The sequence below is a fragment of the Ahaetulla prasina genome, chromosome 13 (genome assembly GCF_028640845.1).
Source record: "Ahaetulla prasina isolate Xishuangbanna chromosome 13, ASM2864084v1, whole genome shotgun sequence".
NCBI lineage: Eukaryota > Metazoa > Chordata > Lepidosauria > Squamata > Colubridae > Ahaetulla > Ahaetulla prasina.
Genome location: NC_080551.1, coordinates 20,588,411 through 20,610,070, shown reverse-complemented (window position 1 = coordinate 20,610,070; position 21,660 = coordinate 20,588,411). Strand labels below are relative to the sequence as shown.

Genomic DNA, 21,660 nt, shown 5'->3' with positions numbered 1-21,660 from the left:
CCCGCCGTGAGGCCGAGCTGGGACCTCCCAAAGCTCCATGTATTACCCCCGTTTCCTTCCCATCCGAACGAAGGCCCCAAAAGGTCTCCGCCCACCCACGAAAGGAAGCAGTTTGCACACGTGTCTGGTCCCGTCTTCTTGCACCCATTTTGCACCCGGGTGCCCATTTCTGTGCATGGATGTTGCGTGCAAATCACAGGCTGTGATTTCTTTCTCCTTCGTGGGGTGGGGAGTGGGGTGGGGTTGGGGGTCTCCTTTCCTGTCAGGGCGTTCCAAGGGCAGGCGTAAAAAGAGGGCCCTGAAAACTCTGACTTTTGCAAAAATTATCAATCATGCGAACAGCAGCCGTGCTAATAATGATCTTTCAAACCCACAGGAGGCAAAGAGTAACTCACATCGACAGCTGGTTTTCGCTTCGGGAGTAAAAGTGGTCCTCAGTTTACGACGCTAATGGAGGTGAAGGATCAGATGATGGGATGTATGTACAGATGAGGCCCTGGGGATCAGAGCAATGGTGGGATTCAGCCAGTTCGCACCACTTCGGGAGAACCGGTTGCTAACTTTCTGAGCAGTTTGGCAAACTGGTTGTTGGAAGAAATCATTAGGGCAGAGAACCGGTTGTTAAATTACTTGAATCCCACCACTGGATCGGAGGAAGGGTCACATGTGGAAATAGGACCCAGGTATGGATGGAATGGATGTGAGAGTGAGGAATTATGAATTCTGATAAAACATTTCCTCCGATCTTCATTTCTTTGCCTTGCAACAAACAGATAAGGGCTTTGCTTTCTCCTGTCTTCTCTCACTGCAGGAGGAGGCTGGGGGTCGTGGGGAATGGGGGACGGGGGTTACTGCCTTGAGACAAAATTTGTTTGTTCTTTTATTCTGCTCTGCAATAGGAAGTGTGGGGGGGGGGTTGCACACAGAAGTTAGCACCTTACCTGTTAGAAAACCACTAGCCAGGATATTAGGATACAAGAATAGCTCGCTTATAAGAAAAAACCCCAAAACCACATAGCCGGCACGCTTTGCAAGATACCGGTGACCCCGGGGTGAAATACAGGTGACGCGACATTTAGCTATTTAGCAGAAGAAGCGTAGGACTTTTAGGGGGTTGTAAAACAATTAACCAATCAATATTATATGTCAGTGATGGTGGTGGGGGGGAAAAATCCATGCTTAAATTTAACATTTTATTTTGATTTGATCAAGATACCTTTATTATTATTATTATTATTATTACTCTTACAGTGTTATGGAATGGAACACTAATAGCTTGGGATACATCTTTCTGCTCTACCTTACAGTCGGAAATTCTCCTGGAAAGAAATTGAATGACCTCATTGGAGATGCTTTTCAGGTAGTCAAGGAAGCATTGACTACCTTTTCAAAATGGGACGGTTGTCCTAGCTGAACCACAGAAAGGGACAAAGGAACTCCTATTCTTGGAAAGAGTGAGGAGTAAACCCCAGCAGAATTCCAAGGGAACTGGTTGGGCCCTTCTACTGGCCCTGGAGTCGTACCCCACAATCCTATAAGCTCCCACAGAGCCAGGCTCAGACATATTGGCTGAGGAGACATCTCCACCTTCACCGTGCTTCTACATATCGAAAGCTATGATCCTCAGTGGTTCCTTGTTCTCTCCGGAATCATTGAGACATGGGCAAAAGTAGGGGTACACCTTCTCGGCGAAAGTGTCCGTGAAGGTGTAGAGGTGAGACATGGACATGGCATCATAAAAAGATACCTGGCCCCCTTCGTAATCCAAATAGATCCCCACTCTGCACAGATGGCCAAGCAAGGTGAGACATTTGGGGTGGACATCTACGGCCTTCAGCTCGTTCTTATTCCTCAGCTTGATCAACCAGTGGCCTTCCTTGGGTGAGAGGGGATAATTCCCTTTCCGGTTAATGCTTTCCCGGACAACTCCTAAAGTCCACTTGCTCTTCTTCCTCACTTCCACTTCCCAATAGTACTTCCCGGTGGTGAATCCTTCAGAACCTAAGACCGAAACGCTGCAATCAAATCTTTCTGGAGTATCTGGAAGAATCTGCTTCCTGTCGTTATGCCAGACACAGGTCAACCCTTCGGAGAGGATCAAGTTGGGGTGGGCTGTGTTAGGATCCAAGGTGACGAAGGTGATATCTGAGGAAGGAAGGAAAGAAATGAGAACCATCCTTGAAGCCTGGGAGATGCCTCCAAATGACTTGGTACACAATATACAAGGCCTATCTATATGATATGCTAACTTTCTTTGGTACAGATATGAAATATTTTTATTTTATTTATTTATTTATTTATTTTGTCACAACAGTATATATAAGCATAAGCATGAAAGTAACTATATAATATATAAGCATATATATATAAGCATAAGCATGAAAGTAACTATATAATATATAAGGATATATATATAAGCATAAGCATGTAATAACTATATTAATTGGATATAATGAAAGAAAACAATAGGACAGGAACGGTAGGCACGTTTGTGCTCTTATGCACGCCCCTTACGGACCTCTTAGGAATGGGGTGAGATCAATAGTAGACAGTTTTTGGTTAAAGCTTTGGGGATTTTGAGAAGAGAGCACAGAGTCAGGTAGTGGGTTCCAAGCATTAACAACTCTGTTACAGAAGTCATATTTTCTGCAATCAAGATTGAAGCGGTTAACATTAAGTTTAAATCTATTGTTTGCTCTTGTATTGTTGTGATTGAAGCTGAAATAGTCTTTAACAGGAAGGACATTGCAATAGATGATTCTATAAGTTAAACACAGGTCCTGTTGAAGGCGGCAGAGTTAGGGTTAGGGTTAAATACATTGAACTCTTATTCTAGAATCAACAGCAATACACAGTATTTCTGCAAATCCCAAAATTAAATGTGTGCTTCTTTCAGTTACTAGCAAGAAGTCCAAAAGTGGTTTCCAAGTGGAAGCGAAGTCAGATTTTCCTTAATCAGAATAACTTCTTTCGCCATCTCAATCAGTTGCATTAGCTTCCCCATCCCTTCTTCTATGATAGGCATGTGGAGGCGGGGAATCAATTTCAGTTAAGATCTGCTTGCTTCTTTACCTGGATTAAGGATGGTTCTCATTTCTTTCCACATCGCATAGTGCATGGGGCCCTTGAATTCTCCAGAGTTCAACGTCCCGGTCACTAACTGTCCCAGAGACGAATTGTCGGTTTTGTTCTCCATCCTACACAGGACATTTGTAGAGTTAGTTAAATGTGGCAGTGATGGGAGATAATCTGGGACATAATGAGCCATGGTGGCGCAGTGAGTGCAGTACTGCAGGCTATTTCTGCTGCCTGCCGGCTGCCTGCAATTTGGCAGATCGAATCTCACCAGGCTCAAGGTTGACTCAGCCTTCCATCCTTCCGAGGTGGGTAAAATGAGGACCCAGATTGTTGGAGGCAAGAGGCTGACTCTGTAAACCCCTTAGAGAGGGCTGTAAAAGCACTGTGAAGCAGTATATAAGTTTAAATGCTATTGTTATTGCTATAATCCCAGAAACGACTATTCCCTTGGGATATACTGGCTAAGAGCAACGCACTGAGGAACACTTCCTGCCTCAAAGAATTGTATATGTTGTCCCCAAACTACTATATGGGAAAGAGCTGTGTTTGATGCCACATCATCCCTGGAATTTTTTCCTGTCTGATATAAATGCATGGAACTAAGGAGGAAAAAATGAAGTGGCAACACGGGCCAATTAACTTATTTGTTGTAGGGCTCTTGGTGTTCTTTGATCTTGGTTGTTTTCTTGCAGTCTTTTCATTACCCAGGTAGATAACAGCGTCCATGCGCTGATGATATTACCTAGTTCGGTAATGAAGCGTCTGCAAAAAAACACCAAGCTCAGAGAGCACTAAGGACTCCATAGTTCAACCCTGAGCTACAAATCGTCTCCTTTATTGAATACCAAAAAAGATGCAAAATGTGGACAGAATCTAGAAATTAGAAATGACTGAAATGTGGTAGATAGCGAGAGAGAGACAGAGACAGAGACAGAGATAAATAGATAGATAGATAGAAGATAGATAGATAGATAGATAGATAGATAGATAGATAGATAGATAGATAGATAGATAGATAGATAGATAGATAGATAGATAGATAGATAGATAGATAGATAGATAGATAGATAGAACTATTCTACTGAAACCCATTTATTGCTTGAACACCAATACATGTATTTGCATCAACACAGGTGAAACACTACATAGATGCTGAAGGGGTTGAATGTTAGGATTCCCAATCTAAAGGGAAGAACCTTATGTATTTATGCTTGTTTGGGTCCTTCAGACAGGGCAGAATATGCCGCAGCAGACAAATCAAGCCAACCGATGGGAGTGGTCCAGATTTTGTGGTTTATCGTCGTATTTTTTCCTACTCTTGGACACTGCTATAATCATTTCAAAATATTTCCTTATAGACTTGTACTCACCGTTCTACAAATGGCTTTATTCCCTGTCAGGAAAAAAAAAAAAACAAGAGAAAAGGAAGAAGAATCATTTCTAAATTGCCTTCCCTTTGGACCCACTTATAAGTATAAATATAACTCAGCAAAGCAAAGATTAGATTTCAAAATTCTCAATGGCCTTCATCGTTTTGAAGGCCCCTGGGGGCCTTCATACCTTTCTAAAATCTACATGAAATGAGCTTAAAGCCAAACGGGCTGCCAGCTTCATCTCTGACCTTGTCTACTTGACATCGTAATTCTCAACTACGTCCTTCTTCTATGGACATGGGCTCCATATAACATGGGCTAAGCAGATGGCCCTGAGTCCTACATGTCTAACACTCCAGCAACGTCATTCCAAACCACGTGCAACTCTGTAATCTGGCAATCTTACTTTTAGGAAACCAGCAGAATTTTGCTGGTATAACCGAGCCTGAATGCAGACCAAAGTGTCTTTTGCAATTTGTGACTGGTCTTGGAGTTTATTTAGGTTTCCTTCCATTTCCTGCAGAAGGATTTCGCTCTCTTCCTTTAACCGATGAATTAGTATTTTCTCCTTGGTGTGAAGAAACTGGTGCAGCTTTAGGAACTCCAAGGCGATATGGTACTGGAGCTGTAGTTTGTTTTCCTGAAAATTAAAAAAAAAAAAAGTGAGAGAGAGAAAGAGATTGAAAACAAAGTCCATGCAATTAACTGATGCTGGCGATATGGATTCTGATCGTTGATCTGTTATTTACCATGGAACAATAATTACACCGTAAATGAGCTTTTGCAACGTTGCTCTTTAAAAATGGCTACCAAGAAAGAAAAATGATTCTGGTTTTACTGGCTTGCAGTATATTTATTTGGATTCAAAATGGGGGAATAAATGTGTTGCTCCCCGCCGAAAAAAAATTCAAACTGATAGTATCTATTGAATTAGCAGAATAACAGAGTTGGAAGGGACCTTGGAGGTCTTCTAGTTCAAATCCTTGCTCAGCCAGGAAACGGTATACTATTTCAGACAAATGGTTATCCAAGCTCTTCTTAAAAACTTCCAGTGTTGGAGCATCCACAACTTCTGGAGTCAATTTGTTCCACTGGTTAATTGTTCTAACTGTCAGGAAATTTCTCCTTAGTTCTAGGTTGCTTCTCTCCTTGATTAGTTTCCACCCATTGCTTCTTGTTCAAGTTCTTTGGAGAATAGGTTGACCCCGTTTTTGTGGCAGCCCCTCAAATATTGGGACACTGCTATCATTCATACTCACTTTATGACTGGATATTTTCTCCTCCTGAGCACTCTTCAACACCTCCAGTTTTACCAGGATAGACCTGAGCTGAAGCCTCAATGTGAGTAGCCTTTCCTGTAGACATAATGTGAAATTACAGCTCCATTTTAGCCAGGTTAAAAAGCAACCTCTCTCAGCCCCAAATCCTTAGCTTTGAAAAGTGGGTCATAACACAAGTGTTCTTTAAACTCAATAACTATATTGATAATATCAATAACTATATCAATAACTTTAAGTGGTGTGGACTTCAACTCCCACAATTCCAGAGCCAACATGCTGTCTGTGGAATTCTGGGAGTTGAAGTCCACAAGGCTTAACGTTGCACGGCTTGAGAAATACTGCAGAACATTAAGAGAGGATCTGCTGGAACAGGAGTATCCAACTTCGGCAACTTTAAGCCTGGAGGACTTCAACTCCCAGAATTCTTTTTTTGTGGGTCGGAGGGGGACAGAAATTCCGACTTGGAGTCTGCTTCAGCCTCCTGGTGTGGGGCTTTGGGTGAAGGCTGGACGGAAGCGCCACTGGTGGCAAAGAGCTGGAGACCCTTGTCCAGTGGGACTGTATCATGGCCTGGAACTGGCTGACCATCTCAGCCCACTGAGCCTCCAGGCGCCTGTACCTAGTTTTGCACTCCCACAGGTCTTCTCTCTGCTTGGAAAGCCTATGCTCCTAGTCCTCATTGTATAGTCCTCATTGTATAGTCCTCATTGTATAGCAAAGCTGGCTGAGGAACTCTGGGAGTTGAAGTCCACAAGTCTTAAAGGGACCAAGGTTGGAGACCCCTGGCCTAGGCCACAGGACTATTCGTGGGATCAGGCCTCAGCACGTCATTTACCGTATATATCTGCACTGCATCGGGGATGAGAAGAAACTGAGTGCATTGATCTTTGGGCATCTGAGCTTCTCGGCAGGTGAAGCAAGCTAGTTTCCCTTGAGGCTTCCAGTAGAGGGTCAGTGGTTCTCCATGCTCCATGCATTTCTGCTGTTGGCCTCCCACATGAAAAGCCTTAACTTTCTCCGCCATCTTTTCCAAGGCTTGGTTGATTATGAGCTTGTGGTCAGGAACGTTGGCATTACATTCTGGGCAGAAAACGCCCTTTCTATTCCAGATGGCCTCCAGGCAAGGTTTGCAGAAGTTATGGCCGCAAGGTAGAATGACCGGCTCTTTAAATAGTTCGAGGCAAAGAGGACAGGACAACTCCTTCGTGAAGTCATCTGCACTCAGGTCCCACGAGGTGTTTGACGAGCTGGCAAGAATCGGGCTCACTGCTCGGTCGTTTAGGGAAATGAGCGAAGAAGTGGACGGATTTTTGCTGGTGGAAGTGGACATTGTACTGGAAAGGGCAAACACTAAAGCAACAATCAGAAGTAGGGAAGAAAGCATGCATGAGAACGATGGTCTTTAATGGCAACAGTTGGATTAGTAGATCAGCTACCTGGGGAATCACTCCCAATTCCTTCACTGAATGAATCTACGATCCTTAACCAAAATAAAGTTGATTATTTGATGAATTTGCTAGATTCATTCTAGGTAGAATTGTTGGATATGAGAGGCAACTAAATTAGATAGATAGATAGATAGATAGATAGATAGATAGATAGATAGATAGATAGATAAATGTAAAGAGAGATGATAGAGAGATATAGATAGATAGATATAGATGATATCTGATAGAGGTAGAGAGAGAGAGAGAGAGATGATAGAGATAGAGGTAGGTAGGTAGGTAGATGATAGAGAGATAGGGATAGATAGATTAGATGATATAGATAGATATCTGATAGAGGTAGAGAGAGAGATATGATAGATAGAAGTAGGTAGGTAGGTAGGTAGGTAGGTAGGTAGGTAGATGTAGAGAGAAATGATGACAGAGTTGAGAGAAAAAGAAAGAGATGAGACAGAGAGATGATAGATAGGAAAGAGGGAGGGAGAGATAAAGAGAGATTCAACAATAGGTGAAATTAGTTTTGCCAATTCTAAACCTCTAGATATGTTGGAGTATAACTCACAGGGTTAAGTCCTTCTGATGAAAATCCTGAGAGATAGTACATCTATCCACCCTTACCAAAGTGGTCAACTGAGGAAGACTCATGTTTGCCGTTTCCTGTTAAATTCTCCGGCCTGTTTTTTGTTTTTTTTTTACAATTTAAAAACCTGCAGCCCAATCACCTTTGTAAACCATCAAAAGGTTTCACTGGTTAATTTTTATTTTTTTATTTTTTATTTTTTTTTGTTTACATTTATATCCCGCCCTTCTCCGAAGACTCAGGGCGGCTTACAGTGTATAAGGCAATAATTTGGCTAGTTGATTGGCTACATATTACAAATGAGAATAATACAGCTAAAATTATTATATTAGTCCTTCAGTGTCCCAATGTTATTAAAAAAAACCCACCAATGCCAGTATTTAAGAATCACAGGATATTCACAGGATGCAAGATGCTGACCTCGATATGGAAGTGAAGCAGCGGTGAAATTCAATTTTTTTTTACTACCAGTTCTGTGGGCGTTGCTTGGTGGGCGTGGCAGGGGAAGGATTCTGCAAAATCCCCATTCCCTCCCCACTCCTGGAGGAAGGATATTCCAAAATCTCCATTCCCTCCCCATTCCTGGGGAAGGATACTGCAAAATCCCCATTCCCTCCCCACTCCAGGGGAAGGATACTGCAAAATCCCCATTCCTTCCCCACTCCAGGGGAAGGATACTGCAAAATCCCCATTCCTTCCCCACTCCAGGGGAAGGATACTGCAAAATCCCCATTCCCTCCCCACTCCAGGGGAAGGATACTGCAAAATCCCCATTCCTTCCCCACTCCAGGGGAAGGATATTGCAAAATCTCCATTCCCGCCCCACTCTGGGGCCAGCCAGAGATGGTATTTGCCGGTTCTCCAAACTACTCAAAATTTCCGCTACCAGTTCTCCAGAACCTGCTGAATTTCACCCCTGAAGTGAAGTAATCCCTTCATGTGGGGTTTACCATTTATTTTGGACCAGCATTTCCCAACCTGGAGATCTGTAGATATGCTGGACTGCATAATTCTCATGATATTCGGCCATTTTAGGACTTCAGTGACAGAACTTGGATGATTCAGGTGTCTTGTAACTTTGGTACTCATCATTCATTCCAGGAGGCACAATGAGTACTAAAAACGATGAGTACCAAGCAAACCATGTGACTTTATCACGTAACCCTTTATTTCAGCCGGAAGAGGTACTAAGTCACAAGACAGCCAACACCAATAAGTTCTACCTTACACATCAAGTACCAGGAGAAATGACAAGTACCGGGACAAAATGTTCGTTTTAAAATGCATCACATACCAAATCTGACAAGTTTTGAAGCAGTCCTATACCAAGGTGTGACTATAAACTAATAATAGCAGCAGCAACAACAATCTTAACACATGTGGGCACCAGGTTGCATTAGCGGTCCAGACTCAGTCCTTCTGTTTTGCAGTTGGCAGATAAATCCACGCATCTCACCAATTTCCACTTGAGGTTATTTCAGGCCTGGAATGAGCTCCTGCTTTGAAAATATTGTTTCAAAACGCCACACTGGGACCTAGAAGTCACCATCTAGCCCTTCCTCCTTGGGGTGCTTCAAGATAAATTGACCTGGCTTCCAATTTCCACCCATTTCTACAATGATCTACCATTTGTAGCATTTCTAGGAATTCACCTATTTTGCAGAATAAAGTCTTCCCTTTATTGTTCAGAGGAACCTTTGGTTCTTTGCCCGTGTTCCTCACTAACCTTTCAGGGTCCTGCCTTGTAACTGCCACTCTCCAACTGTCTTCTTCTTCCAGAAGATTCCATTGGCTTCCTATGAAATGATTTAGTCTCAAACCTCCTCATGAAGCTCTCAAAAGCAAGAACAAACTGAGTAACAGCTGTCAAACAGCCCTTATTCTTTTTCCTTGGCACTACTTTCCAACTGATTGTAATCCAATATTCCCAGAGAGGCACAAATTTGACACCTCTTGCTTTTATAATTTTACATCAGGGAAAAAAAAAACCTCCTCAAATCTTGTGAAACCGTTATGATTTTGAGGCATTTATTTATAAACTAAATACCACCCGGATTATTTACTGGACAAAAAAGTCCTCAGACGATACAACTCTTGAGAAATATCGTTGCTAAATTATTGTCGGTGCAACCTATTTCACCAGCTGTTAAAGACCTAAGCATGTGCTGTGTGCTAAATTTAGCTGAGAATGTTGGCCAGATCTCATGTAGCTTGTTGGCTTCCCACCACCCCTGCCTTTTCCCCCCCATCTCAATCATTTTTAAAAACTGAATATTGTTTTAATGTATTGGTTAAGAGCCATGGTGGTGCAGTGGTTAGAATGCAGTATTGCAGGCTAATTCTGCTGACTGCCGGCTGTCAGCAGTTCGATCGTGACCAGCTCTCAAAGTTGACTCAGCCTTCCATCCTTCCAAAGTGGGTACAATGAGGACCCAAATTATTGGGGGCAATAGGCTGTAAATCGCTTAGAGAGGGCTGTAAAGCACTGTAAAGCGGCATATAAGTCTAAGGGCTATTGCTATTACTACTGGTATGCAACCTAATGTAAACTACTTTTGAGATGCTTCACTCAACCATTCAAAGTCACAAAGAACTTTCAAAGAAAACATTGTTAGACAACCTTTATTGAGGGTTATGTGTACATTAGTGGAGGATAGCAAAAAGAACTTATATATTAGGTAAGACTCTCAAATGAACTAGCCTATCAGATATCAGTTTATAAAAGGAAACTTTAATTATCATATTTAGAAAATTCAATTCTTTCATTCTTATCTCCACAATAACACAAGAAAATACTCTTAACTCCTAAAAGATTTAACATAGCAGTAAAGCAAAAATGATGACGTTTTCACACCCAGATTGATCGATTGATGGTGACTCCAAATGGACTATGACTCTAAATATAGAAAACTGTGTGTAAAATCATGATACCTCAAATGCTGATTTATCTAAACACGTGATGTCTAACTTTGATCCTTTCCTGAAAATGCATTGCTTTAAAAAGTTGAAATTGGAGCTCTTCAGTCATTGATAGGCAGAAACAGCATTTGAAATAAATTCAGAAAGATCAGCAGCCATAATAGTAGTTTAAAGCATCATTCATCAAATCTGGAAAAAAAAAAGATTATTTTTACATTAAAACAACAAGAAGAAATGTGGTACAGTATATTATAGGCTGGATTGGAAATAAACTGTTTTTTGCATCTTGCGTTTGAAGCTCTCTTAACAGGGCTATATTGAAAATATAATAACATGCCAATATAGGGAAAGTACTTCTAAAAGTATTGCAAGAGTTGTTCAGGGCTCTTGTTAAAGATTGCCAAAAGTTTGTGCACGGTGTTTTCAACTCTTCCGCTCTCCAAACCTGGCTAAATTATCCAAAATGGAATAAAATTGTTTGGTTTTTTCCCTTTGGGTAAGGACACATGACTGACGAAGTTTCCTGGATGAGAAGCGAAACATCTCAGATTAAGAAACGTTGATCTAGTTGCCACATTTTTAATCTTTTGAGACACATGAACCCATTACCCGATCACAGCAGGGACTGCATTTTACCTACATTGGGTAAAAAAGACCTTTTGATAAGTAGATAATGAAGGAAGCTCGGCTTTAAAGTGCGGCATATTATGATTATTTTGGTAATTGTGTTCTATGCTTTTTGACAGTGTATCAGTGTGATGGCCAACCCATGGCATGCTGATCTTCTGCTTTCTGGCGCGTGTGAAGACTAGCTGACTAGCACATGCGCGCACTGGAAACCGGCCAACTAGTCTTCAGGTTTCTGGGCTCTGGTGCCCGTGCATGCATTCGCATTCCAGTTTCGTCACTGGTATATCATATGGATTCTGCACACACATGCAAACATATACCCTGTTTCTCCCCAAATAAGACATCCCCTGATAATAATAATGATAATAATTATTGATAATAGTTTAATGAAAAGAAGGACTAGGGGAGACATGATAGCAGTGTTCCAATATCTCAAGGGTTGCCACAAAGAAGAGGGAGTCAAACGATTCTCCAAAGCACCTGAGGGTAGAACAAGAAGCAATGGGTGGAAACTAATCAAGGAGAGAAGCAACTTAGAACTAAGGAGAAATTTCCTGACAGTCAGAACAATTAATGAGTGGAACAACTTGCCTGCAGAAGTTGTGAATGCTCCAACACTGGAAATTTTTAAGAAAATGTTGGATAGCCATTTGTCTGAAATGGTGTAAGGTTTCCTGCCTGGGCAGGGGGTTGGACTAGAAGACCTCCAAGGTCCCTTCCAACTCTGATATTATTATTATTAATAAGCCCAATCGGGCTTTTGAGCTCACGACAATAAGGCCAAGCACTTATTTCAGGGTTCAAAAAAGTGTAAGACAGGGTCTTATTTTCAGGGAAACACAGTACATGTATGCCAGCAGGGGGATTCTGGGAATTGAAATCCACACATCTTAAAGGGGCCAAGTCTGAGAAACCCTGGTCTGAAATATCAGCTCTCTTCTTTTAGTCTCTTTCCTGGTGAAAACTGCTGAACCACATTGGCTCTCTAGTTTCACTTTGCTTACTGCTTTGTCTTTTGTGACAGCAAGCTGAGCTTTTACTCCCCGAGTAATCATATTACGCATTAAAATAATACACACACTTTCCTATTTCCTGTGAATTATACTTTTCATGAAACAGACATTCTTACCTTATTTGCTAGAGATTACTGGGTTAGTAATCCTGTTCTGTGGAACACAAAGAGAATAAACTTTCAGCATATATTTCTTCAAATAAATAACAAATCATTGAGGGCCTACAGATCAGTGGTGGCTTGCTCCCGGTTCGGTCCGGTTCTTGCGAACCATTAGTAAAAGCAGTGGGAGGCTCCGCCTACCCACCCAGACATCAACATAGATGATCTGTGCTCCCCTTGTGAACCAGTAGTAAAATAATATCCACCCCTGCTACAGATGCTAAACTAATTCTTTGCCATTGCTTTGCATGCCCAACACGAAATTCACCTCCTAAATCTTTATTTTTATTTTTGTCTTAAATGGTTAAAAACAAACCTTTCTGGCAGCATTTTCTATCAAGGCTTTTTTAGAATGAGTTCGTATATTTCAGAGGAACGTCAAGAGAAACCGTCTTAAAGAAAAGAAAGTGATGGGAAAGGGAAAGCTAGAACAGAATCCAACATAAAGATCCACAACGGATCTGTAACAGATTCCTTTTCATGATGTTTACAAGTGAACTGCCCAGAATGGTTAGGAATTGGGCAGTATACAAATGTAATACGTAATAATAAAAACAATCAGACTTAATGAACATATTGCATTTCTTTCTTTTTAGAAACAAGTCTCCTGAAATCCTAAGATACAGAAAAGGGACTCTTATTATCATCCGCAGCAGGGGTCTCCAACCTTGGTCCCTTTAAGACTTGTGGAGTTCAAAAAAACAGTCCACAAGTCTTAAAGGGATCACGATTGGAGACCCCTGATCTGCAGAATTCTATTATTATACCCCATGACGATAAAGTAGAATTCCAGTAGCTCATGGGTTGCCTGTTTCCTTCACTGCTCAACCATCAAAGGCTGAAAAAGTAAGCCATGGTTTGTCAGAGATGGTAGAGCAGGAAGTGTGACAAATCCCAACAGACCATCACGGTTCATTGGACGTTAGGACTGGGCTCAACGGACGGTTGCTTCAGTGGCCAGAACATAGCTTCATTGCACTGGTCCTTTTACAGGAAGGGTGAGGGACTTCTATCTCCCCGGATGATGCTGAACTACAACTCCCAGGATCCCACACCAACGGGAGGGTGAGTAGGAAGACTAGATCAGCAATACGTGGAGATAGACTCCAGCTAAACTAGGGTTCTCCCAACTTGACCACTTTTAAGACTTAGTGGACTTCAACTCCCAGAATTCCCCAGCCAGCATTAAGTAGCTGGGGAATTCTGGGAGTTGACATCCACAAGTCCTAAAGTGGCCAAGTTTGGAGACTCTTGGACTAAACCATGAACTAGGAAAGTGATGGCGAAACTTTTTGGCACCAAATGCTGAAAAGGGGGTCCGAGGACACACAGCACCGAGTGCCAAAAAGGAAGTGCTTCACACGCGCACTCATCGGGGCCGCGACCAGGAAGCGGAACTGCCCAGAGGGCATGCACGTGCCAGAAAATGTACTTTTCTGGTTTTCGGCATGCGCGGCAGCCAGCAAGACTTCCGATTACTGTCATGCATGCGCACACACCAATCATGCTCACACTGGAAAACGGAAGACCAGCTCTTCCGGTTTCCGGCATTGCCTCACACACAAAGGCTAGTTGATTGTCAAGTGCACATGCGCGCCAGAAACCCGGAAGAGGAATGTGCAACAGCACACATGCCATAGGTTTGCCATCACCGGACTAGGCCATCTTAACTATTCCCGTTTCAAGTGGAGGAAGGATGGGGAGGGGGAAGAAGAAACAGAACCCAAAGTCAAGCCAAAGTAGTTACCCCATTTCACAGTCATGGGTTCTTTGAGCGCTTGGTGGCTCACGGTGCACGAATATTCATCTTTTCCATTGGGAACCACCGCAACGTGAGTCAGAAGCTGGAAGGTCCAGTCTTCCTTGAAAGAGAGGTCGGACTGCTTGACGTTGGGTATTTCAGCGTTATTCTTCAGAAGGGTAACGTTGATTTTTGGAGGGTGGAAACTCTCCGCGAAGCAGTGCAGAATATTCTCCTTGCCGATGGTTATAGGGTAGCGGGAATACACTTGCACTGTAGGAGGTTCTAAAGGTTGAGGGGCAAAAGAAAAAAAAGAAAGAAAAAACAGAAGGGGGCAATAAGTTGACTTTGTATATAATATACAAATGGATGAAGACTATTGCTTGACATAGTGTAAGCCGCCCTGAGTCTTCGGAGAAGGGCGGGATATAAATGCAAATAAAAAAAAGAAGAAGAGAAGAGAAGATGTTGTAAATCCAGGTCCATCTGGCCCATATTTTCTCTACCCTGCCCAGGGGGCCTTCCCTGAGATAGAATTTTTGTAATTTTAGAATGAATGAGCTGGAAGGGACCTTGGAGGTCTTCTAGTCCAGCCCCCCTGCTCAAGCGGGAAAACCTATATACTATTTCAGATAAGTGATTGTCTAGATCAGGGGTGTCAAACTCAAGGCCCAGCGGCCAGATGCGGCCCACGGAGTGCTTAGATCTGGCCCACAGGGCCACTCTGGAACCAGCGAAGGACCACACACGGCCATCCCGAGCTCAGTTTTCTTTTTTTTTTTTTATTCAAAAAGTTTTACAGAAAATTTTTCCCCTTTCCCCCTCCCTCCCCTCCTTCACAACCCCTCCCCGACTTCCCGGAACGAACACAAGGTATAGTTAAAAATAAAACAAACGTATGCTAAAAAAATTTCGTCCCAACTTAATTATACCCCTACAATCATCAATTCCTAACTTCCCCCGAAAACAAACAAAAATAATACATCATAATCATTCAAAAACAGTCTGATAACTCTTAGTCTGATATCTACTTTGAATATAGTCAATCCATTTTTTCCATTCCTTTAAGTATCTTTCTTGCGTATTGTCTTTCAAAAAGGCTGATATCTTCGCCATCTCAGCCAAATTGGCAACTTTCAATATCCATTCTTCTATTGTAGGTAGTTCTTTTTTCTTCCAGTATTGTCCTATTAGTAATCTTGCTGCTGTTATTAGATTTAAAATCAATTTAGTCTCAATTACTGTACAGTCCGTAATAATTCCCAACAAAAAAAATTGCGGCAGGAAGTTTATCTTCTTTTTCAAAACATTTTGTAAAATCCACCAAATTTTTATCCAAAAGGCCTTTATATCCTTACAAGTCCACCAAATATGAAAATATGTAGCATCATCACAATTACATATCCAACATTTTGCTTGCATATCTGGGTACATACACGATAATTTCTTAGGATCTAAGTGCCATCATTTTCACTGGCAGAGCACTCGGGCTACCACAGGCACCCCTGACACGAGTGGCGTCGAGCTGGCCATGTCCACCCTGGCTATACCCATCTGGCCCCCTAAGATCAAACACAACCCTCAATGAAATTGAGTTTGACATCCCTGGTCTAGACTCTTCTTAAAAACCTCCAATGACGAAGAATCCACAACTTCTGGTGGCAAGCTGTTCCACGGGTTAATTGTCCTCACAGTTAGGAAGTTTCTCCTTCATTCCAGGTTGCTTCTCTCCTAGATGAATTTCCAAACAATAGATTTGGCCCTCCAATGTTGCTTCCAGAGAGAACATCCAGGTGGCTTCAGGCAAGTAATGCACAATAACAGGGCCACCTCTTTAGAAAAGATGGAGGGGGGACTTTAAAAAAAAAAAGCCAAAAAGTAGGTTCACAAATGAATCCTTTGGCTACAAGCAGGATTCTCCTGGCTCCGGTACAGGTGGTCCTCAACATACAACCATAATTTGGATCGGGATTTTGGTTGCTAAGCCATGCGGTCGTTAAGCAAATCATCCACATGACCGGACCCGATTTTTATTACCATTTTTATCGCGGCCGTTAAGCGAATCACATGGTGGTTAAGTGAATCCGGCTCCCCCATTGAGTTTCCATGTCAGAAGCAAGCTGGGAATTAAGTTCATGCAGGATGGATAAAAATCGGTGATTTTTTTTTTTAAAAAAAAACAACAATTAAAAATCAGGTTTTTAAAAAATTTACCGGTAAATCAGGTTTTTTTAATTTTTATTAAATTTATTTTAATAAAATGCTTTTGGAGTTAAATTCTATCTGAAGATAGTTTTCTATTTAAGTTTTACATTCACAATTTAGTTTTATTCAGCATGAAATGGAGCTTAGTTATATAGTAGGAGGCTGTATATTCTCCAATATCGGTGAGTCAACAGCGGGTCAGAGGAGGAGCTGCTGCGGGACAAAAATGATAGTTGCTCTTTAAAAATTATGATTTAAATCGAGTGGATTTAAATCAAGCCTTTTTTACTAGTGATTTAAATTTGATTTAAATCAAATCCACCCTGAGATCATGTGACCGCAGAACGCTGCCGTTATTGTAATAGAGATCACAAGGTTAAGGGAGAGGTAAATCCCATCCCCACCTCAAATTCTGGGAGGACAAAGAATAAATAAAAGTGCGACATACATTTTAGCTGGAAACTTTTAAGATGTGTGGACTTCAACTCCCAGAATTCCTCAGTCAACATGTTGGCTGAGGAACTCTGTAAGCTGAAACCCACGTCTATTAAAGTTCCCAAGTTATAAAAAAAAACCAATGATTTTTAGAGCAAACAAAATGTTTCTTTTGTTTTCACATTTTTAAAAGCACCTTTTTAAAGTGTTGTTGTTTTCTTGGACAACGTATCCATCACAATTTTCGTTGTGTTTTGTTCCTTTGCTTTTTCTAGGCTAAAAAGCAGGAGGTCTCGAGTTCAAGTTCCGGCCTTAGCTATGAAAGCCAGCTGGATGGCTTTGGGCCAATTACCAGGGGACAGTGTGTTCTAGTTCCGCCTTAGGCATGAAAGGCAGTTGAGTGGGGAAGATAATGTGACTGGGTGGGCGTGGCCTTTTTTTTTTTTTTTTACTTTTAAAAGCATTTTTTCTAAAACCTCTTTGGCTGAAGAGGTTGTAGAAAAAATGCATTTAAAGGGCTTCTGACAATGCCAGCTGAGTTGCCTGATCGCCAGACCCTATTAAAAGCATTTTTTACAATCTCTTCCACCGAAGAGGTTGTAGAAAAAATGCTTTTAAAAGGCTCTAACAATCCCAGCTGAGCTGCACGATCATCAGAGGCTTTTTTTAAACTTTTAAAAGCATTTTTTCGGCCGAAGAAAAAATGCTTCTAAAAGTTAAAAAAAAAAGAAACCTTTGATGATCGCGCAGCTTAGCTGGGCACGGGGGTGGACAGGGATTTTTGCTACCGGTTCTCCAAACCACCCGCCACCATCGCTACCGGATCAGGCAATCCGGTCCAAACCAGGGGAACATTTCACCCCGGTTCATCACCTTGAGCTCTTTGTAAAAGTAATAAAAGTAGGATATAAATAAATATTTTTAAAGCAAAAGTAAAAAAAAAAAGGACAGCTGAGTGTCAGGAAATTTATGGCCTAAGCTTCTTTTCACTATTAATTTCTCAAACTCTTTTAAGTTTTCCTCTATTTTCCTAAATCTAGCAACTACTGCGAAACGCTAGAGGAGCACTTCGTGGCTATTTTATTTTCGGAGAATACTTGCTACTCAAGTCTTCCCCTTCTTCCCTTTTGCATTTGGGGTACTGAGCCCCACAACTAAATCAGAAATATGGTCAAGGGAAGAAAACCAAGTGAAGTTTATTTTTTTTTAAAAAGACAAGATGGTAGCCATCACAGGCCTACGTGTTCCTCACCCATCATGGATGCTCGATACACAACCTCCTGCCATTTAGGGAAAAAATGGATTTTTATTGATTTGGAATAGTTTTAAGCCATCCTGTGAAGTTTAGGCAGCTTTAAAACGCATTAAAAATAGAAGAATAAACAAAAGGGAACCCCTCCCATTTCCTTCCTGTACTTCCCAATCAACAGAAATACGAATTTAAAAAAAGGAAAATGGAATTCAATTCTCCTATTTTTCTTCCAACCAGATCTGTCCACCCGTCTCCCATAAGTATTACAAGGGAGTCAAATTTTTCTTTTTAATTCCCTAGATTATTTGTAAAAAATAATAAAGGCAGGAAATAAAGAAATAAGACTATACCAGGCCACAGAAAAGGAGGGAAGAAGCCGCGGCTCACCTCCTTAAGACTACAACCCCCATCTTCCCGCAAACCGCCAGACTAACCCAGGATAGACCCAGGAGACGCAAATTTGTTCATCATTTTTATATTTCAGAAAATTATATTTCAGAAAATTTAATTTCCTAGATTCTTTATAAAACATCATAAAGGTGATTTATCAGTAAATAAGATTATAGAAGGCTCCAGAAAGAGAGATAGGAAGTCTCCAGTGATCTCAACGCTACCCAACCCCATCTTCCCGCTAACCCAGGACAGACAGATGGGCCTCTGTGGTTCAGACTGCTAATGCAGTCTGTTATTAACAGCAGCTGCCTGCAATTACTGCAGGTTCAAGTCCCACCAGGCCCAAGGTTGACTCAGCCTTCCATCCTTTATAAGGTAGGTAAAATGAGGACCCAGATTGTTGGGGGCAATAAGTTGACTTTGTATATAAATATACAAATAGAATGAGACTATTGCTTGACATAGTGTAAGCCGCCCTGAGTCTTCGGAGAAGGGCGGGATAAAAATGCAAATAAAAAAAAAAAAGACCCGGGAAACGCAAATTTAATTTCTTAGATTATTCGTTTAAAAAAATAACAAAAGCAGGATATAAAAGAAATAAGAATTATATACCAGGCCACAGAAAGAGAAGCAAGGAGTCTCCGCCGATCTCCTTAAGACTACAACCCCTATCTTCCCGCAAACCCCTGGGCTAACCCGGGACAGACCTAGGAGACGCAAACCCACCTTGAACCCCGCAAAGTCCCCTGCGAGTTTCGGGGGCTCCTGTAGCTCCTCCCCTCTCTTGAAGAAAAGCTCTTGAAGAAATGCAACCAATAATAGGGGGGGGGGGAGAGAAAAAATCTTAAGCACAGCAACTTCTCAAGTCACCCGTTTCTAACCCGGGTAAGAAAACGGGACAGGAGGACAAGAACCCGCGGCCGGAGCGCCGCACTGGCAATTGCAAGAAGCAGAAAAAAATGGTCTTACTTTCCAAGGCTTCCGTCAGGCCGGAGACCCACACCAGCACGACGCACCAGAGGAGAAGTTCTTTGGAGGCCATCGCTGTTGGGTTTTTTAAAAAAATTATTATTATTATTATTATTTTTTGCAGACGCGACAACCACCTTCCACGTTTCCCCGAAACCGAAGTGACTCTGCGGAGTTGGGGGAACTACGCCTAAGAGAGAGAAAGGAAAAAAAAACTGTCTCTGGACCAATCAAAAAATCGAAAGGGCCGTGTCGTCACTGGTCGCTAGGCACGAGGGTTCCCGCAGGGGTCTGCTCAAGGAGTTCGGGACTTTCCAGCGCAGGCGCACTTCTGCCCGCCGCTTCTTCCACTTTCGATTTCTGGCTGCTGGGAAGGCCCGGCTGATTTCCGAGAAAGGCAGCTCGGCTTCCAAAGGAGGAGGCGGGAGGAGCGTCTGCTGGCGCTGAAGATAAAAATGCGGGTTGCAGCGGTTGGGCCGAAGGTGGAAAAGATCCCGGTTGTGTCCCAAAAGTGCTGCTTTTTTGGGGTTGTTTTTTTTTTCAAGAGGCAAGTGGAGCTTCTGGTTGTTCATTTTATTTTTTTTATTTTTTTATTTTGTCACAACATCATACAAAGATTATATAGTATATAAACATATATATGAGTAAATATTAGGAGGTATAAGCATATATATATATATATATATATATATGGGAAGAAGAAAAGAAAAAAAACAATAGGACAGGAACGGTAGGCACGTTTGTGCACTTATGCACGCCCCTTATGGTCCTCTTAGGAATGGGGTGAGGTCAATAGTAGAAAGTTTTTGGTTAAAGCTTTTGGGATTATGAGAAGAGACCACAGAGTCAGGTAAAGTATTCCAAGCACTGATGATTCTGTTACAGAAGCTTCTTCAGCCGCCTCCACCGTCCAGCCAGAGCTGAAAAGGTCTTCAAAGAAAACGTGGGAACTAATCAAGGAGAGAAGCAACCTAGAACTAAGGAGAAATTTTCCTGACAGTGAGGACAATTCATCAGTGGAACGACTTGCCTCCAGAAGTTGTGAATGCTCCAACACTGAAAATTTTTAAGAAAATGTTGAATAACCATTTGTCTGAAATGGTGTAGAGTTTCCTGCCTAAGCAGGGGGTTGGACTAGAAGACCTCCAAGGTCCCTTCCAACTCTTACTACTCTTCTCTTCTTCTCTTCTCTTCTTCTCTTCTCTTCTCTTCTAAAAACCAGAAAGTCCACTTGCCTCTTGAAAAAAAAAGGCACCTTTGGGACAACCATGACCTGCATGACTGAGAATCTCCACAGACATCTCAGATATTGTTCCAGAAAAAATGGTGGAAGAGCTACAATTGATCGTCTTTTTGTTAGGGCTTGTTCCTTTTTAATCTGTTGGCAGGTTGTTTATCTGGAGAGGTAGGGAATTTCCTAGGATAAATTTTTAACCCCGAACTTTGCTCTCTGACAAACAGGATTGAGCCCGTTTGGCTACAATAGCAGTTTCAAAAACAGCTTATATATATATATGCAGATATGCAGCTTTGGGGTACACGGGCCTCTGTTTAGAATTATAAACTCACTTTCACAAACTCATATATGAGTTTGTGAAAGTTATCTGAGTTTATAATTCTAAACAGAGGCCCGTGTACCCCAAAGCTGCATATCTCTTTTTTTTCATGTATCATCTGACATCCAAATGCACCAAATACCAGCGGTTCTTGACTTAATACCACAATTGGGACTGGACTTTTCATTGCTAAGCAAGACGGTTGTGAAATGAGTTGCATCTAGCTTCACAACTTTTTGTGCCATGGTCATTAAACGTATCACTGCAGTTAGGGGAATTTTGTTAAGCGATTAAGCGAACCCAGCTTCTTTTGTTGACTTTGTTTGTCGGAAAGAAGCCAGCTAGGAAAGCCCCAAATGTGATTCCCATGACCCTAGGGTGCTGCAGTCATTGTAAATATATGCCAGTAGTTGCCACATTTTGATCATAAGTGTGAGCACCAGTCCCAAGTCAATTTTTTTCAATACCATTGTAACATTCAATTATTGTTAAACAACAAAAATGATATAATAATAATAATAATAATAATAACTATTTACTAAATCTGCACTACTATTAATCTCATCGTTGCCACCACCCATCTCCTTCCACTTGTGACTGTATGTCTGTAACTTTGTTGTTTGTATCCTT

General features: G+C 41.7%; 2 protein-coding genes across 3 annotated transcripts; both read right to left on the bottom strand.

The window, feature by feature from the left end:
- Window positions 1-1,314: 1,314 nt before the first annotated feature.
- Window positions 1,315-7,358, bottom strand: TRIM69 (tripartite motif containing 69). The gene is made up of 6 exons (XM_058156066.1): window positions 6,567-7,358; window positions 5,711-5,806; window positions 4,858-5,091; window positions 4,449-4,471; window positions 3,073-3,197; window positions 1,315-2,145 (listed from the first exon to the last, which is right to left on the bottom strand). Exons 1-6 carry the CDS (start codon window positions 7,113-7,115, stop codon window positions 1,601-1,603), a joined length of 1,572 nt encoding a protein of 523 aa, XP_058012049.1. The 5' UTR covers window positions 7,116-7,358; the 3' UTR covers window positions 1,315-1,600.
- Window positions 7,359-10,362: 3,004 nt separating this feature from the next.
- B2M (beta-2-microglobulin) lies at window positions 10,363-19,668 on the bottom strand. 2 transcript variants are annotated; one of them, XM_058156068.1, is made up of 5 exons: window positions 19,612-19,668; window positions 19,475-19,549; window positions 14,227-14,505; window positions 12,435-12,471; window positions 10,363-10,864 (listed from the first exon to the last, which is right to left on the bottom strand). In XM_058156068.1, exons 2-4 carry the CDS (start codon window positions 19,545-19,547, stop codon window positions 12,458-12,460), a joined length of 366 nt encoding a protein of 121 aa, XP_058012051.1. In that variant the 5' UTR covers window positions 19,548-19,549; window positions 19,612-19,668; the 3' UTR covers window positions 10,363-10,864; window positions 12,435-12,457. The 2 variants fall into 2 exon arrangements, with proteins under 2 accessions (XP_058012051.1, XP_058012050.1); XM_058156067.1 differs by having other exon boundaries at window positions 19,475-19,666.
- Between the last annotated feature and the right edge of the window lie 1,992 nt (window positions 19,669-21,660).

What these genes read in the sequence shown, in the direction of transcription:
- TRIM69 (XM_058156066.1), bottom strand. Translation starts at nt 7,115, where the DNA reads ATGCTTTCTTCCCTACTTCTGATTGTTGCTTTAGTGTTTGCCCTTTCC. An exon ending in ATTCTGCTGGTTTCCTAAAA is followed by an intron (nt 4,472 to 4,857) that starts GTAAGATTGCCA and finishes TTTTCCTGACAG; the next exon opens with GGAATAAAGCCATTTGTAGA. An exon ending in ATAAAGCCATTTGTAGAACG is followed by an intron (nt 3,198 to 4,448) that starts GTGAGTACAAGT and finishes TGTCCTGTGTAG; the next exon opens with GATGGAGAACAAAACCGACA.
- B2M (XM_058156068.1), bottom strand. Translation starts at nt 19,547, where the DNA reads ATGGCCTCCAAAGAACTTCTCCTCTGGTGCGTCGTGCTGGTGTGGGTC. An exon ending in CCTGACGGAAGCCTTGGAAA is followed by an intron (nt 14,506 to 19,474) that starts GTAAGACCATTT and finishes CTCAACCTTTAG; the next exon opens with AACCTCCTACAGTGCAAGTG.